At 38.8% G+C, this 17,655-nt stretch overlaps 2 protein-coding genes across 3 annotated transcripts in view; one reads left to right on the top strand and one right to left on the bottom strand.

Annotated features, from left to right (window-relative positions):
• The window catches only part of pc (pyruvate carboxylase), a 373,340-nt gene that overhangs the window by 136,184 nt on the left and 219,501 nt on the right, over positions 1-17,655 (bottom strand). The gene's annotated exons all lie outside the window — the stretch shown is intronic.
• Positions 1-17,655, top strand: part of lrfn4 (leucine rich repeat and fibronectin type III domain containing 4) — a 46,613-nt gene that overhangs the window by 15,814 nt on the left and 13,144 nt on the right. Inside the window, exons 3-7 of the mRNA XM_015373839.1 lie at positions 6,497-7,108; positions 7,198-7,360; positions 11,794-11,964; positions 12,713-12,874; positions 14,000-14,734. Of these exons, the coding sequence (XP_015229325.1) occupies positions 6,523-7,108; positions 7,198-7,360; positions 11,794-11,964; positions 12,713-12,874; positions 14,000-14,734 (1,817 nt within the window). The 5' untranslated portion in view covers positions 6,497-6,522. The remainder of the gene's footprint in view (positions 1-6,496; positions 7,109-7,197; positions 7,361-11,793; positions 11,965-12,712; positions 12,875-13,999; positions 14,735-17,655) is intronic.

Genomic DNA, 17,655 nt, shown 5'->3' with positions numbered 1-17,655 from the left:
ACCACACCCTCCAGGGGATATAGTAAGTGCTGGAAACTTTCAGGAGTTTGGATAATGTTAGGTGCATCTTGTTGGCGGAGTTGTTCTCTAAATCCTGGGGGGTAATGAGAGGTTTTTTACACTCCCTAAAACACTTTTGCAGCACATATTTTTACATCATGCAGACGCTCTGCTCTCTCCATGCGCCCATTTCTTGATCTCTAGAGGATTAAAGGTTCATGCATGGTGGAGTAGTGAGAGATTTCCAAAAATAGAGCAGAAAAAGAAAAGGAAAGAAAGTAGATGTAGATCTAGCACAAGCTTAAAGAAGCTGAAGATAACTTGGATAGGATGCAGGAAAAATATTTTCATGGTCATCTTTGTTCCATTTCTGCTCTCATTTGTTATGTGTGTCTCAGACTTTCATCAGATGCATTCTTTGACTCTTTCCCTGTGAAAAGTAAAACAGGTTGGATTCTAAAAGGACTAATTTAGTGTCTGCTGCCCCTTGAGAGTGAGACGGATTCTGACATCTATGTATTTGAAGCCTATTGCAAATTCAGCAGCCAACTTTGAAGTGTGAATGTTTCTGAAGTGCCAGAAGAAAAACATGTTAAGATTCATTCAGGAAAAAAAAATGTTCAGACAAGTAGCAGGTTGGTTAGATGATCCTTACAAATTAACGCCAGATGCTGTTCTAGCTAATTTTAGCGGCTCTGGGCACACATAAACAACGGATGCCTGCACAGCGCTTTACCTTCCCACAGCAACAGTACAGTGTGTAAGATGAGATTTTATTGATCTCGACAGGGGAAGCACTACTGCTGCTGCAGCACAATGAACACAGCAAAGAGGCAGCCAAAGATAAGGCAAAGAAGAAAAGATAAAATCTGAATTAAAAGTTTTATATAACCACCAAGAGCAGCACAGAGGATAGAAAAATGCCGAAAGCAAAAGGATTTTCAGTGATGTTTCAAATGTGCTGGAAAAACTGAAATGGATGACCATAGATTTGAAGTACTACTGAAACTGTGATAAGTTGTAGTCGGTTTATATGTAATCTGATAGCAGGGATGGAAAGAGATAAGTGTAGAGAACTAAAATCCTTTGAAAAGTTGCTGTCAAATTAAATTGGAAATTCATCATGAATGCATAATATGGATGAAATTTAGCTATAAAAAACAGAAAACTTAATAAAATTGAGTCCACACTAGATTTTATATCAGACTAAAAAAAACTAGTATATTAAGAAAGAAGAAAATGTTTATAAAAAGTAAAATGCAATGATAAAAAATGAATGTAAAATGATAAATTGATGAAAATCCTCCCCACAAAATAATGCTGCCATCACCTAATGGGGATGTGGGATGTGCCGGCTGCAATGCTAGTTTTCAATAAGCAGCCTGAAGCCTGCTGCCTACATTAACATTTACACATTTGCTTTTGACGACGTGCCTAAAGATTTCAATTATAAACAGATAAATTTCATTTTAGCTGAACAGTTTAAGCAAAAACTAAATAGAGATTGATAATTACCTCTTAAATATATCAGAATATTTAAGTATTTCAAGATATTTACTTGTTAAGTAGGCAAATATATCGGCTAACTTGGCAAAACACTGAAGCGAGATGGCACGATGGTTATTTATACTGATGCTTAATGTGTTTAACGCATGATCCGATAATAGAGGGATACAGACATTGGCTGCATCATGACTGAACGCAGTTTGAGGTGGGTTTGGAAGTTGGATTTTTTTCGGTCGTGTATCCAGAAAACAGCTTGCTTTTTCTAATTAGTGCTCTTCTTGCTTAGACTGTCAGTTCAGATGGCAGGCTTTAAAGTTGTACTGTTCACTGTCCATTTTAAGATTACATCCGGAAACAAGATGTTTGACATGTTAAATTTTGGGATCTTGCTTTTCTAACTTCTCTACATCCCTCCTTGCTCTTAGTGAGTAATTATTTAACACTCCAAAACATCTTCAACCTTGAAAGAACAGCTGGATTTATACTGAGATAAATCACACATTAGTTCCATTTATCAATTAGATGTCCTTTGAAATAAATGATGTCCAGAGGGGAATTGGTTATATCGCCTATAAGATACCTACTGCTGTGATGTCACATAAAATGTAATAAAAAGTATGTGGTTGTTTTTACTTGATGGTAATTAAAATGTAAAAGAAAATCTTGACACTTAAAAGGATAAATTCTGGAAGGAACTATGATGAAAATATGAGAAAGCAGATTAAAAGATCAGATTAGTATAAAAGAGGGATCAAAAGGGCTAGTGGAAATGAAATGGACAGGTTGTGATCCATCTCTTAGGGTCAGATCGATCAGCGAGTGAAGGGATCCGTTACATCCAACTTTGTGAGCACACCCCATCAGAAAGCTTCAGCACTGCACTCTCAGTCTGCAAATGAGATCTGGGCGCAATATATAAAGGAGGGGGAGAGAAATGCAGAGGTGCAAAATGAAACAAAAAAAGTCTGCAGGAGTGGGAAGAGGAAAGGGAGAAAAATGACTCTACAGGATAATCAAGTGATGAGGCAGATGGGGAGCAGAGAGATGGGTCGGGGAAGTACGTAGATAAATGAAGGGGAAAGTGAGCAGGACCGCAGCTCTGAGACAGGCAGGGCACAGAAGGGATAACAAAAAATCCTATGTGGTGCATGAAGTCATGAGAGTGCATAACGATTAAACGTAGGAGCAAGAGGAGGAAAGGAGACGTGGAGGTCAGCAGCCGAGTCAGCAAGTGACAGACGAGACAAAATGAAAGGCGGTGAAGGAAAAGATGGCGAAGAAGAGCTGTGACTGATAACATTGTCGTACTCAGGTTGCCTCAAGGACGGACCAGAGTGAGGAAAGAAAAAGAGAATGAGACAAAGGAAGAGAAAAGTGGAAGCCAGAGCAGCCAGAAGCGGAAATGGTTTGGAGATGGAAGTTGAGTAAGGATGAAGAGACGGGTGAAAGGAACTGCAGGTAGATGGAGAGGAGGGAAGGGGTAACAATCCATGGCTATACACTAATAGAGTCAGAGAGGTATGGAGGTTAAAACAGAGCAGGCATGCCTGGGGTTGATGGATGTGAGGGCTTCACACAAGGAGAGCTAGAAATTAGAGACAGTATAGATAAATGTACAGCAGGAGGCTTTATATATGAGTGATAGAGAGAGAACGAGTGGGTGAAAGAAAAATAAGGTCAAACAAAGGAGCAGAGACACACTCACCTTAAAGCAACAAAAAATCCCCATCATCTGATAACGGAGCTTTCCAGGGACAACCATCAAGTCAACTCATTTTTCAAACACATTTCACCTTATAGGGGTGAATGAAGCCCTTGAACTTATTCATGTCAGTTTATTGCACCCTACTGTGATGTTACACGAGAAGGCCAACATATGTCCTGCAATATTGTGAGCTGTAATAACGGATACAGCCTTTGTCTTTTTTTCATAAATAAAATTCCAAAAAATGTGGCATGCATTGGTATTTAGTTCCTTCAGATGTTTACGGTATCCCCTGTGTGACTGAATTTGGCTCTCTGCAGCTCTTCTATAGCTGCAATTGGTCTGTTAACATTTGAGTGGAGGTCCTTATATTGGAGGGTCTGCATTAAATATTCTAGTCACTTTATTCCATTCCATTTTTTTTTCTTAAGTGTTGAGATTTGATTAAAAGGTGTATAATCAAAGACAACAGATTAGAAGAATTTTCAACATTTCTATTTTTTTCCCCATCAAAAAATTTTGAAAGCTAGAAATTTCCTGTCACCTCTGTTTGTGTTAGTCTATAAAATCAAACATTTGCGCTAAAGTTTGTACTTTTTTATGAGAAGAAAATGCAAACAAAAAAAAAGTTCAAAAGACAGGGATGCTTTGAAAGCACATATACACACAAGCAAATCCATATTTACACAGCCATGTTTTAGTATGCATCCCTCTGCAGGGGCTGAGAAGGCTTTGACTTCCAACACCGACTGCCCTGAGGACAAGCTGTCACTGCAGGCATTCATAACTTTGTCCCACGCACTCAACCCCACCACCTTTTACTCCAGACATTTCCTCCTACCTTTTTCCTCAAGTATATTGTAACCAAGCATCTCAAAATAACTAAGCTTCAGTGCCTATTTGTCTTTTAAAAACTCCAACTTCAGAGTCACTACCGTTTCTCATAATACGTCACTTAATCATTTAGGGCTAACTAGTGAGAAACGAAGCAGCATGTGTTGTCACTTGTGCATTTACATTCTGCTCAATGGACAGAGGTGTTTTTAACCACCACAATCGAGTTAAAAAGTCTTTTTTTTGGCCCCTCAAGACCTAATGTCCCACTGGCTAAAAGTTCTGCTGAAATGTCTTAAAGGAAAATGCATCCCATTAACAGAACTATTCATAATGGCTCAAATTAATGGAATCTATTCCCATCATTATACTGCTGCACTGCTTATTTTATTCCCTCACTCTGCTTTAAGTGAGAACATTTAAGAGCCGGAGATAAAATTTATAATAGTTTCCGGCAGAGAGCGTCTTATCACTTTCTCCCCTTTATCTCATGGGAGCCCAAAAAAAAAAAGTCGGCCCGTTTTGTACCAAGCTCACATTTTGAGAACAGAGCAAAGCATGTGGAGTAGGGTGGAGACTTCCATACCAACACCGCCTTGATATCAAAGATGGATTGCAAACCATCATAGCTTCACACAGAAAGAGCAAAGCTATGGAAACTATTAAGTAGCAATTTGCGTCAGCCTGTAACAGTCAGGATGATGCATGGCTCTGCCTGGTCGTTAGTCAAAGTCTCAAAGCTTGCATGTATTATACTGTACATCAATATATAATCACCAAGGTCTATGTTCCGTGCAGCACCACCCTAGAGACACTGCATCCTTCTCCAGAGATGCCTCTTTGTCTTTCCGATTCAAAAATGTCATCTTCACTTTTTACTAGAAGTGAAACTGTAACTGTCAACCCCTGTCAAACTCCGTATCTAGGTTACAGTTGCTATAACAACTGTTGTGCATGCCAATGAGTTGCAGTGAGTCATTCTTGTACCTTATCACAAAGCCACAAAACGTGTGTTTACTGGCAGATTTTCTGCACGTCTCCGATTTACAACACGGTTCTTTTTGTGGGTTTTATAGCGTCAACCTTAGAGACCAACAGCGTCGCTCGATTTGGCTGTCAGGCCAGGGGTTTGAAGACAAGGTGCCTCTTCCAATTCCTCCTTAGTAATTTATGATCTGGATGACCATTCCCAGTTTTCTATAGAGCCATTTTCAATGATCAAGGCTGTGTTCATTCATTCAACTTACTAAGGTTATCTACAAAAAGGCATTTCTATATTTCTAACCTGTGTCCCAGTGCTTTATAATTATGCATCAAATATCCCCAGTTATATGTTGTATAAATTAGCAGGATACACTGGAAATATAGCATAATCTTGTTGTCCAGTCTTTAAATTCTTGATTTGAGGGAAAACATTTTGAATTCAACCACAACTTCCAACCTATTTATACAAATGGACTGCAGTCACAATACAATGTTTAATCTGTTTAACACAGGGCTAAACTAATTCTGCTTCCCTTAAAGTATTCTTTACATAATTCAGACAAACAATTAACCTTTGCCCATAAAATAAAAATCAATAGAAGTGGGAGGCCAAGTTATTGATGCATTTAGAAAGCTGCTTTAATATTTTTTTGTTGGAAAATCACAACATTAATATCCATATGATTACATTTGCATGCTTGAATTGGCATTAGCAGATGAAATTAGGGTGTAGTTAGATTTTCTGAATTCCTTTTTCAGAAATGTATCAAGGACATCCCCTGAATTTAGAATGCAACTAGAAAAGTTAAATTGCAGAATAGTGGTGACTTCAAACATCTTCTAAGCTCAGAAAAATAAAAATCAAAGCTCCAAGTATTACTTGGTTACATGGTAAAATGTATTTAAACTTATTCATTTTTACTATACAACTTTAATCCATAAACAAGTAAAATACTTCCAAGAAAGAAAAAAAAAAAGAAAAATATATACCTACAAAAATGCCAGAGCTGGCCTTAGCCATTTTTCAGGCATAATATTAATGGATTTAAATTATTAAAAACAACTCTACCTTGTGGACCACATAGTGACTTGTTAGGTGATGTGAAAATATCTGAAAATAGTGCCGGCACTCAAGTGCAAAAAAAAATACGGCAATTATTGTACCATTTCAAAATATGGATATTTCTGCAATTTCATAAAGATATAAGTGGCCATACAATAGCAAGCCTTTACAATAGCATGAGATGAACAAAACACTTCTTTCCAGCTTTGCTGAGTAAGAAGAAAGCAATCCCGCTATGTTGTGGTCTAAATCATTTATGGTTAGATAGTATGTAGATAACCATACAAATACGGGTAACAAACTGGATAAATCCCAATATTTTGTGTCATTAAAGTACATTTACTGTTCTGTTATTGCGATTCTAAATTGTATCGTCTTTTATTCTTCTCTCCTTCTTTCTACAGGTCTGTGGAAAGCCAGGCGATCTACCATGCTCGTGCCCCCACCCCTCAATCCCTGCAGAGAAACACACCTGCCCCAAACACACCACCCTAAACAAAAAGCAGAGGGCTCAACCTCTTCCTCCCTATTCCCTTTATCCATCCTCTCCCTCTCATTTCTCCCCCCTTTATTCATCTCATCATTGTCCTCCTCATCCCAACTCCACCACTGTGCATGCGCCAGGACTTCTACCAAGAGAACGATTCCAGAAGCCTTTACTTTCCCGGTGTCTCACTGGCTGACGCTAGTCACATGCTGCCTGCTGCCCTCTCTGATTGGAGCAGGAGAGACGTGGGGTGTTGTGTCTGCCTGCCCGTTCCACTGCGTGTGTCGTAACCTGTCAGAGTCGCTGAGCACGCTCTGTGCCGATAAGGGCCTGCTTTTTGTACCACCGCATGTCGACCGGCGAACGGTGGAGCTGCGACTCGCTGACAATTTCATAACAGAGGTGGGCGGCAATGATTTTGTCAACATGACTGGACTGGTTGATCTCACTCTGTCGAGGAACACAATCCACCAAATTCGACCGATGGCCTTTGCTGACCTGGAGAGTTTGCGCTCTTTGCACCTGGATGGTAAGCTATAGACATTCCAGGCACTTTGAGTTACAATGTTACCCAAGCAGATTTTTGCATAAAACATATTCTGGCATTGTGTTGTTTAGGCAATAGATTAACAACACTTGGACCCAAGGACCTTGCAGGATTGACCAACCTGCAACATCTGATAGTAAACAACAACCAGCTTGTGAAAGTTTCTGTCGAGGCTTTTGATGACTTCCTACTAACTCTGGAAGACCTTGACATGTCCTACAATAATCTTAGGAGGTAAGATCTTTTTACTTTTTTCAGTAAAACTCTGATGTCAGGCTAGCAAGCAAAAATTCAACACCCATAACCTTTTCAAATGGCTGAGAAATAGAGTTTTCTGATAACATGGCTGACATCTATTAATCTCTTCTGTGTAGAGTGGTATGCCAATGGTGCAACAGAGTGTAGTTGCCGAAAAGATACATTTCCTCTTCCACCTACAAGACATTTTCCCCATTTCTAATGATCTTCCCAGATTCCTCTTTCAAAACGTAATATTCTTTACAATAGTGGTGTAGACCTCAGTGTTAATCTCAAAAGAAAACTCGATGTGTCGAAAATTATCTTCTGGATGATTGTGTTTGATAGTTTCTGCCTAAGGAAACTAGGATATTTTTAAGCTTTTCTTTTAAAATTATCAATGCTGAACCATTACTTAAGTGTAAATTATTTTATTAATGGAAAAAACTTGAACTTGAGTCAACTTCTGCCAGAACATTGATTTATCTTTCATCGACTGTGTGACATTAAAATTAAAATCTGACTCAATACTCACATCCAAATAATATGCTTTGCTTGCATTCCCTGAAGTAACTTCCTGATTGGTTGGTCAGTACTGTCCAATCACTCCCTAAAAACTCCACAGCCTCTTGGTGATGTGCTGAGGTTCAAAGATGCAAACGAGTACCAACAGATTTTGTCTGACATTCAATGAGCTACCTGATCAAATACACTTGGGATAGAATAGAAGACGAATTCAACTTTATTGTCACAACTGCAAAGAAATTAACTCTTTGCATTTAACCCATCCCCTCGGGGAGCAGTGGGCTGCCATTGCGCAGCTCCCGGGGAGTAGCGTGGGGTTGAGGTTCTTTGCTCAGGGACCCAGATTGGCAGTCTGTGGAGGTGGGGCTTGAACTCAGAACCTCTGTAATCCAAGCACAATGCCCTAACCACTAAGCCGCCACTCCACCCCAAAAAGTCATATTTACACATTGCGAATTTCTGACAAACTGTCAAGTTAACCTGGCAGACACGTTCAGGACTCCTCTGACTTTAAGAGCATCACCTGCTGTGGAGTTTTAAAGGAAAACCCCACAAAAGCGTGGTAATCAAACATAGAACAAGCTTTTGTTAATGCAGGATAATGGCACAATAAATTTATGAACCTAATGGTCCCCTTAAGTGAAAGCATGTGGTTTCAAGTCAAATTTAATAATTTTACAAAAAGATTTTGATGCCTAGTCTTGTTTCATTTTTATGAAAGTCTTGTTGCCTCCAGTTTAAGCTTGTTTTGTTGTTGCAATGACCTGGATGACAAGTTTAACAAGCATTTTTTAGTAAGCAGCTTTTACACTCTTTCCAATGTTCATTTTATTTTCCTATATTAGTTGTATGATAGAGCCATGATCCTGTTATTTTATTTACCTATGCCTGATAATACTCTTTTGTGTGGCATATGTTTCGTCGTTCATGAGCTTTGATTATTCCTGAAAAACAGATCTTGACCTGAACAAAAAACAAGTTAACTTGTTTCTTTAAGTTGTATAGTTGAACTCCCTTACTGGGTAAGAAAATGTATCCTTTTGGTAGATTTAATAGATTACGAGGCTAATATATACAGTAAAAGAGCAAATTATCGCAACACTGACAGGAAACCTTATACAACAATCTGAACGACTCACTGCAGTGATGATCTTTGGCTCACAAAAAATAAAAATAAAAATGAAGACTCAAAACTCCATAATTCAAATGGAACAATAGCGAAAGTCTAAAGTCCGACTCAATGAAGACAAAAAAGGCGTGCTAAAACTGCTGAGGCTAGAAGATGACTGAAAGCTCCAAACTAAATTGATTTAGACAAGGTTATAATTTCCTTTCACTTTGATTCAGTACGGGTTTCAATGAGGGCATTCTGAAGCTTACGCCCCTGAATGACGGTGCATTACTATGGATATTGTATATAATTCAAACTGGAGCGCACAATGTAATAATTTGCAAACGTCATTATAGAACAATGGATGACTTTTACTGATTCACTACTATTCAGGACTAAACCAGTTTGGCTGAATAATCAGTCCTCCCGTCTTTTCAAGGCACTATACAATGCAAAAGATTTCAGCAGCCGGAGGTTGGCATTAAATGGTTAAATCGTCCCAAGAGTGAGCACCTTGGCCTTTCTAAGATCTGCCAACCCTTGAAAATGCAGAGTTGCAGGTGCTGCTTGCATAGCTTGCTGACTACAGCGTCTATTCTAAGCATTGAAGAATCTGTGTCACATTTTCCCATACGGTTAAAAATACTCGCTCTGGAAACAAGTTATAATGAGCAAGACCTTCCTCTGATCTGAGTTATCAAGGTAGAACTTCAAAATTAACTTGCATATAAATGGCCATACAAGAAAAAAAAATTGTGCATAACAGCTTCAGTTTATATAATGGTAATTTGTAACGATTTTCGGTTAATATGAGATGCTAACTGCTGCAGAAAGATGAAAATCAATTCATCTGTACTGCCTCTCCGCCCTGGTACCAAATGACCTACAAGAAGCATTCAGTCATTCTACTGTTCAAGAGAAGGTGTTAATTAAGAGAGGGCAGCTGATATCGCTCCGTCATTCTGACTGAATTAAAAGAGCAGAATTACTTTAAAAGGAAGCAGTGCTTGAAACCATTTGTCAACTACAGTTACCTGCAATGATCTATATTTGCATTAAAGGCCTTTTTAGCATTAATATTGCTGCTAGTACCATAGCCATTCATCAAAGCCTACAGAACCAAAGGGAAGCGATTGAGTGTGTAAGGTAAGCAAGTCGGGGGCTTATAGATACTGGCTAGGTGTCAAAAGGTGGAAAAGAGGCTAATCATGATCTTAAATGGAGCAAGGACTTGCATTCTAACTGGAGGCTAATATGCAGTGTGAATGCCAAGTCTAAAAGGAAGGGTTGACATTGTAAATATGGATCAACTTTGAATCAGCTTTATGTAAACTTAGACAGTTTCTCAAGTTAACTTTCCTATAACTGGATTTCACTTTTCTCAATTCATTTTGGCACGGATTTAATTAAAAGCGTATATTTCAGCCCATTTTGACAGGATGGTATCTAGCAGTAGAAGAAACTGTCGCCTGCATCCCCATTATGACAATATCCAAGCATGATCTTGCTTATACTCAGAATGCCTGAAATCTGATGACTAGAGAGAAGATTGGTATAAAGTAAACTAACTTTTAGGGATTAAGTTTGAGACTATTTGAGCTTTGAACTAAAGTGCCATATCCTGCTAGAGTAAGCAACACAAGACGGGCATAACACAGTTTTGCCCAGGAAACCCCTCTACATTGGATCTTTTCTATCTGCAGATCATTCCCTCCCAGGTTAATTAATAGTTAAGTATCAAAAACAGAGGATAGCTAGTTTCTGAAGTGCATAGACCTGTTACTTTGGTGCAAACATGTTAACAAACATCCAGATTGGCCTTTCATTTTAACTTCAGCAGTTCATTTTTACCATGTCTAGAAACACGCATGCGTAAAGTTGTGTCCATAGGACTCGCCGAGTCATGAAACTCTTTCAATAATTTGTGAAACAAAACATTTTATTTCCTAATTTTCAACTGCAGTGAAATTATCGGTTTAAAAAACGATATTGATTACTAGAATGGACTGATATTAACATAAGAAACTTCTAGGAGAACAGTAAAGCATCCTGCTAATGCATTTTTTTACTCCAAAGCAGAATGCACACATTTCTTCATGCTCCCTCCGCCTACCTCCATTGCGCTCCATTCGGAAAACATTCACAACAGCAGAACGATGCTGATCGTGTGCTAAAGATGTGAATTTTCACCTACCTTCTGAGTGAGCAAGAAGCAAAAGTGTCTTTGTTCATTACCAAAACTAATGCATTCTTTCCACTACATTATCCTTACAGTTCAACATCAAATGAAAGAACCGCTACGGCCTTATTTCAATGATGCACTTTGGAAAAAACTCTGACGAACAAGTTGTGATAAAAAATGAAAACACTGAAAAGAAAACAGTACGAGGAAAAACGTGAGACAATAAAAATGCCTTTACAAAGACAAGTTCATGTTTTACTGTTTTCTCACTTGTAAGTCATACTTCAAACAAACTGAACAGGATGCTTAATGACTTAAATCAAAGTTGTGCTTCGAAACCTCTGATCATCTGTCAACATTATTATTAACTGATAGTTTAATAATGTAACAAAAACAAAACTCCAAATAATCTGATCACAGTTCTTTAACCCATAGCTTATTCTATCCACCAGAGGCAGGAGATCAAATGGTCAGTCTTCACAGCTGCCTTTAGTTTCACATACATACCTCATCCTTCCCCTCTCAGACAAGTGCATGACTCTCTCATGAGTTTACTTATTAAAAGTATCTCTAAGGAATCAGTCTAACAAAAACCTAATCTTATTCCAACAGGGTACCATGGGAGTCTATTCAGAACATGGCCAGTCTCCACACTCTGAACCTGGACCATAACCTAATAGACCATATAGCTGAAGGAGTCTTTGGAGAGCTTTATAAGCTGGCGCGGCTGGATATGACCTCTAACCGGCTCAGAACTCTGCCACCTGATCCATTTTTTGCAAGGTACATCTTAAGATTTCTTCTTTTGATATTGTGAAGAAAAATGCTCAGGTGGGAAAAGGATGCTGAGCTACTAATGTGGTCTTTCACTGTGAGTTGTAACAGAGTACATATATTCTATTTTTGACTATCCAAAACAGCAGCTGTTTATTCAAGTTTATTCTAAAAACTACTAATGAACTCACTTTAACTTACAGGTGTAAATCCAATAATAACCAAAGTCGATTTTTCATTTTTAATGCATGCTAATTAAAAAGTAAATATGTAATTAGATGTTTTCTTCAAAATGTAATTATTAAGGAAGCCCTGCTGTTCATTAGATTTTAAGCCATATGAAAGCAAATTTAAGTAGCTATATTTTCGTAGTTTCAAAACAAGTTAAAATCACCAACCATGGTGCTGAGTCTTACTGCTTTGGTCTAATTTTTCTGAAAAAATTAGGTTGAAGCCCTGGTTTTCTAAACAGTCCTGCTGCAAATAGGTGCATTTAAAAATCAGCACCTAAAGAAAGGACTTTACTTCTTATCAGAGTCAACTCCAAAGTAATTTTTGTTGCCCATAATGAAGGGATTTGTCTTCTTTCTCTATTGCACATATACGAGTACAAATAAGCAATGTATGTAAAGAGGAAAGGCATGTTGTAATGACAGTGTGACTTTAAATGTGAGTTTAACTAAAGTCCAATCACCTAGAATATAATAAGTCCAATAGGACATACAAATATTTGTCGAACTACTTTCCTTTTTATCAGATCACAGACGGGAGCCATCAGTCCAACACCCTACAATGCTGTCATAAGCCTAAACTTTGGGGGGAATCCACTCCACTGCAACTGTGAGCTGCTGTGGTTAAGGAGGCTCATCAGGGGGGACGACATGGAGACGTGTGCCACACCTACTCACCTGGCTGGAAGGTAGGATCCAGGCACTTCCACTGTTCAATCATGCCCATTCCAAAACAAATGTATAAATTATTGTCACTATGAATTGGAAAACATTGGATTTGAAGCTGTAAACTTAAAATTTATTTATAATTGTTTAAAATATTAAACAACTATTTGAACAATGACCGGAGGTACGACATAATACAGCCTATATATTTTCAAAACTTATAGACTACTTTGTTATTTAACTTAATTTATTTAGAGCACATCTTTTCAAGAACTTTGGGGTGGAGTGCTACTTCTCCGAAACTCAAGTACTTATTTATCAAGTACTTTTTTTGATCCAGCATTTTGTCATTTTACTGTCACCAAAAAAAAAAAAAAAACTCTCTGCATTTAACCCAGCAGTGGACTGCCATTGTGCAGCACCAGGGCAGCAGTTTAGAGTTAAGGGTCTTGCTCAGGGACCCAGAGTGGCAGTCTGTGGGGGTGGGGATTGATCCCAGAACCTCAGGATTCCAAGCGCAATGCCCTAACCACTAGGCTGCCACTCCCCTGATGGGTCTTGCCTAAGGACCCACACTGGCAGTGCAGGTCAGCAGGATACAAACCCAGGCGTCCTGGTTGCAGGATGGGTGACCTACTACTTGAGCTAACCAGGCACTAACCGCTTTCTGGAACGTGCATTGAACTGACTAAGTCAATCCTTTCAGAGCCATCTTAGGACTACATTAATGGATTTTAATGTAGCATGTGCTTGCTTTGAAACTTTGGATTTTTTTTGTCCTCCACTGTAATTAAAACTGAGTTGCAAATTAGCCAGTAAGCTCCAGGAACGTATCTGGTATGCTCAGGAAAAGTAACCTAGGACCCCCATGAAGGGTAATCTCAAAGTCTGTCTACAGCATTTAAGAAATGTATAGACTCTGTAGATAACAATCAGGCAGGAAGGACAAATGAAGTGAGCATCTGTTACTGTCATCTGTCGTTAATTAGTGTTTGCTCAGTGTAGCATTACACATTCTGTATACAACAGTCTGATCTTTGACTCTCCTTTATTAATGAAGAGCCTGTTTTAGATTGAAATATATTTTATGAATCTGATTTTTTTTCCTCTTAATTCCCATCCCACTGGTCTGGTTCCTTTTCCTGTAGGTATTTCTGGTCAATCCCTGAGGAGGAGTTCACTTGCGAGCCACCTCTAATTACTCGTCACACCCACAAGCTGTGGGTGCTGGAGGGACAGCGCGCCACACTAAAATGCCGTGCCATAGGAGACCCTGAGCCAATAATCCACTGGGTTTCTCCAGATGATCGTATAGTTTCCAACTCATCTCGGACAAGTTCCTTCAGCAACGGGACGCTGGATATCTTGGTCACCGTCGCCCGGGATGATGGGGCGTACACGTGTATTGCGATAAATGCAGCAGGCGAAGCAACCGCTGCAGTGGATTTGAAAATAATCCCCCTGCCTCATCGAGGCGGGGTCGGTGGAAACACTGGGGTAAATGCTGTTAACGGCAAAAACAACAGGAATGGCACGAGTGGGATTTTACGGACAGATCCTGGTTCATCTGATATCAGCACGGGCAAAAACGGAGGGATAAACAATGGAGCGGGACGAGGGGCAGAAGCAGAGGATGGAAATGTAGGGGATGGGGAGGCCAACGAAGGAGAGAGTGGAAAGTCTTCTGAGGGGGAGAGGGCAGATGGAGGAAGCATGGAGGACGACGAGGGGACTGAGGAGGAGGGCAGGATGGTTGGAGTACAGGGAGTGACCTCCACTTCAGCTCAGGTGCGATGGGATTTGGGACGTTTGTCCGAAGCATATGTCGTGTGGATGTATCAGATACAATACAACTGCACTGCCGACGAGACCCTCATCTACAGGTCAGTCTGATATTATTCAACAACAATCAGATTTTATTCTGGTTTCAGTTTTGATTTTAACATCCAAGTTGTTCCACATCGTCTCCCCATCTTTAAAAAAAGTTAAACTCCTTTACGGTAAATATCTTTAAATTCTTATCTTTTACACTATGACACTTGACGCTGCTCATTTTAGCCATTAAGAAGCAGAAACTAAGGGATGAAGGAAATGTGATGTCAGGTTTAGAAAGAGGTGCATAGGTAGTATATAATTTATGAACATCACCGTGCCACACGAAAAACCTTGAGGTGAATTGTATCAGGATATAAATTAGAGAAATACATCTACAAGTGGAGAAAAAGAAATATAAAAACTTTAAGGTAATATGGGGGTATATGATGGCCTACAGAGGTACCTACAGCATTTCACTTTTGTCAAATTACAACTGAAAAATCTAATGTATTTATGATTTTTTATGATAAACAATCTAGATTTTGTGGCATGAGAGAAAAGGACAGATTGTTTTCATCAAGACAAACCCAAAATCATTTTTTGCTCCAAAGTCAAAACACTTGAGTTGTAGGAACCCACACTGGTAAAAGGACCATCCACACAGCAAAACATGGCAGTAGAAGCATCATAGTGTAAGGGCATTCTTCAATAGGATAATAAAGCAGCAAAAACAATGGTTGGGATTGATGGAAAGGGATAAAAGCTTTTTACAGAGTAATCCTTAAAACCTGAGAGTGGTGTGGATTTTCCCCTTCCGGAAGAAACAAACATTAAACATAACCAAAGATTTAGCATAAAAGTCCAAATAGAGAAACCCAAGCGAAGTCCCAGAGAGCTACTACACTAACTTTTAGACTGATTCCTTCTCCAAGACATCAAAATTAAATGGCTTTTTAACCAGACCTCTGCAGAGCTGAAGACACGCATAATTTAAAACAAATTACTTCACTCCATTTCATAATTATCTACTACTTTATGTAGTTTTATCACAAAATCCCAACTAAAAACAGTTTGAGACAAAAATGTGAAACAGTTCAAGGGGTATAAATACACCTCTAAGGGACTTTAAACTGGTTAAATGGATGAACATTTTCCTTAATTTATAATTAATCTGAGATAGACCAAAATCCAGACAAACTGACTGACAGAACCAAGATCTGATTCAGGTGAAGGAAACAAGTCTCTAAATATATGGAGTGGCTTCTAGCTGTTTGGTGTACTTACATGTTCAATACCACTTCCTGACTCATGAATTATGTTAGCACACACAGTTTACTGCCACTGAATTTACAAGCAGAGCCTGATGAAACTTTAATAGCTGGGACCGTTGTTGGAGGAAAACAGCAGCTGAAACAGTGAGGAAGAAAGAATAAGTAGAGACTCATGACAGTATTTTCTACATTTCAGCTGGCACTATTATAGACATTCATTGTTGCTTCCCTTAGGTACTATAAAGAAGGCACCAAGAAGCAAGCAGCATAGAGAAGGGGTATTAGTGGTGAAAGGATGGAGGAAGGCACTGAATACAGAACATTGATTGGGGATATAAAAATAAATGAAGAGCTATAATAAGAGTTAGGAGGGACAATGAGGTGAATATGAGGTACAAATGAAAGCTGTGAGATGTCAGGATGGGGAGGGGAGAGACTGAGGGAAGATGGATGACAGGCTATACTGAAATCACCTTAGGAGAAGCTGAGATAAGGGAGGGATGGGTGACAGAAGACAAACTGACAGGGACTGAGGGGAGAAAGCAGGGAGGTGGATTCAAACTGTTCCTCTGGGGAAAAAAAACGAGGGAGGATGGAGAATGGAATATTTATATATAATTGCCTAAAATAGTCGGGGTAAAAAAAAAAAGGTGTGAACATACAGTATGAGGAACAGAAGAAGTGGTGCTGGAATAAATAAATCAGAGGTAAATGATTTAAACCACAGGAATTTAGAAAAGAGAAAATGTAGAGCAGCTTTAAAAAGAAAAACACTTGGAAGCTGATGACTAGAACGTGTGGCAAAAGCCTGAAGTAAAATAATCCCCACTGGGCAGAAAATAAAGGTAAAAATGTCTACATGTAATCTCATAACAAACTGGTGTTGAATATGACTGCATGCAGAACCCTCACGGAAAGAACTGAATATTTGAGAGTAGGCTTAAATATCCATTTATCTTAGTCCAAATAAGGTACAAGCTGGCTTTTTAAATGGTATAAACTAGACGTTTTTTATTCTAAAAGACATCTGGGAGCCAATCTACAGCTCTGTTAGAGAATGACTTATAAAGCTGGAATTACATAGCATACAGTCACAGTATAAAGAAACTACATTACCCTAAAAAAAAAAAATAATAATTTATGAGGAAACTTAAATACCCAGGCTGTTATCAGGTTCTAATATTGCAATCTAACCCTACAAGCAAACCAAATTCCTCCATTCCTCATTTCTTAAAGGGATCATCTTTGGTGGATCATCTTTGGTAGATCTATAGGGCTGAGGAACAAAGACATTAGCCTGTGACCATCTCAACATTTTGCTAGTCTAGAGAATAAAGGTGTGCCCAAACAAGACCAAGGTGAAAAGTGTCCAGCAATGAGGGGACAGGTTTTAATAAACGTTTAATAAACTGGGAGATAGAATGGCATATAAAACAATTCAGATCATTTCACTGATTAGCAGAGAATTTGTTTGACTGCTTGTATCCTCTTAGAGCAATTGTTGGATTATAAAGCTGAGAATAATTACAAAAAACCCCAGAGCACATTCTCTCAGTTAGTTAGCCTTTTAGATGTTAAAGTTTTTGACAGATCAATTAGCAAGACAGTTAACACACGTGCTGCTAGACAGAGTTGACGGGAGACAAGTTATTCTTGTTAGACAGAAAATAGCAACATGATTCTATTTTTAAGATGTCTTGAAATGAACCAGATGTCTG

The sequence above is a fragment of the Cyprinodon variegatus genome, unplaced genomic scaffold, assembly GCF_000732505.1.
Source record: "Cyprinodon variegatus isolate N-32 unplaced genomic scaffold, C_variegatus-1.0 Scaffold93, whole genome shotgun sequence".
NCBI lineage: Eukaryota > Metazoa > Chordata > Actinopteri > Cyprinodontiformes > Cyprinodontidae > Cyprinodon > Cyprinodon variegatus.
This window is presented reverse-complemented; position numbering and strand designations above follow the sequence as displayed.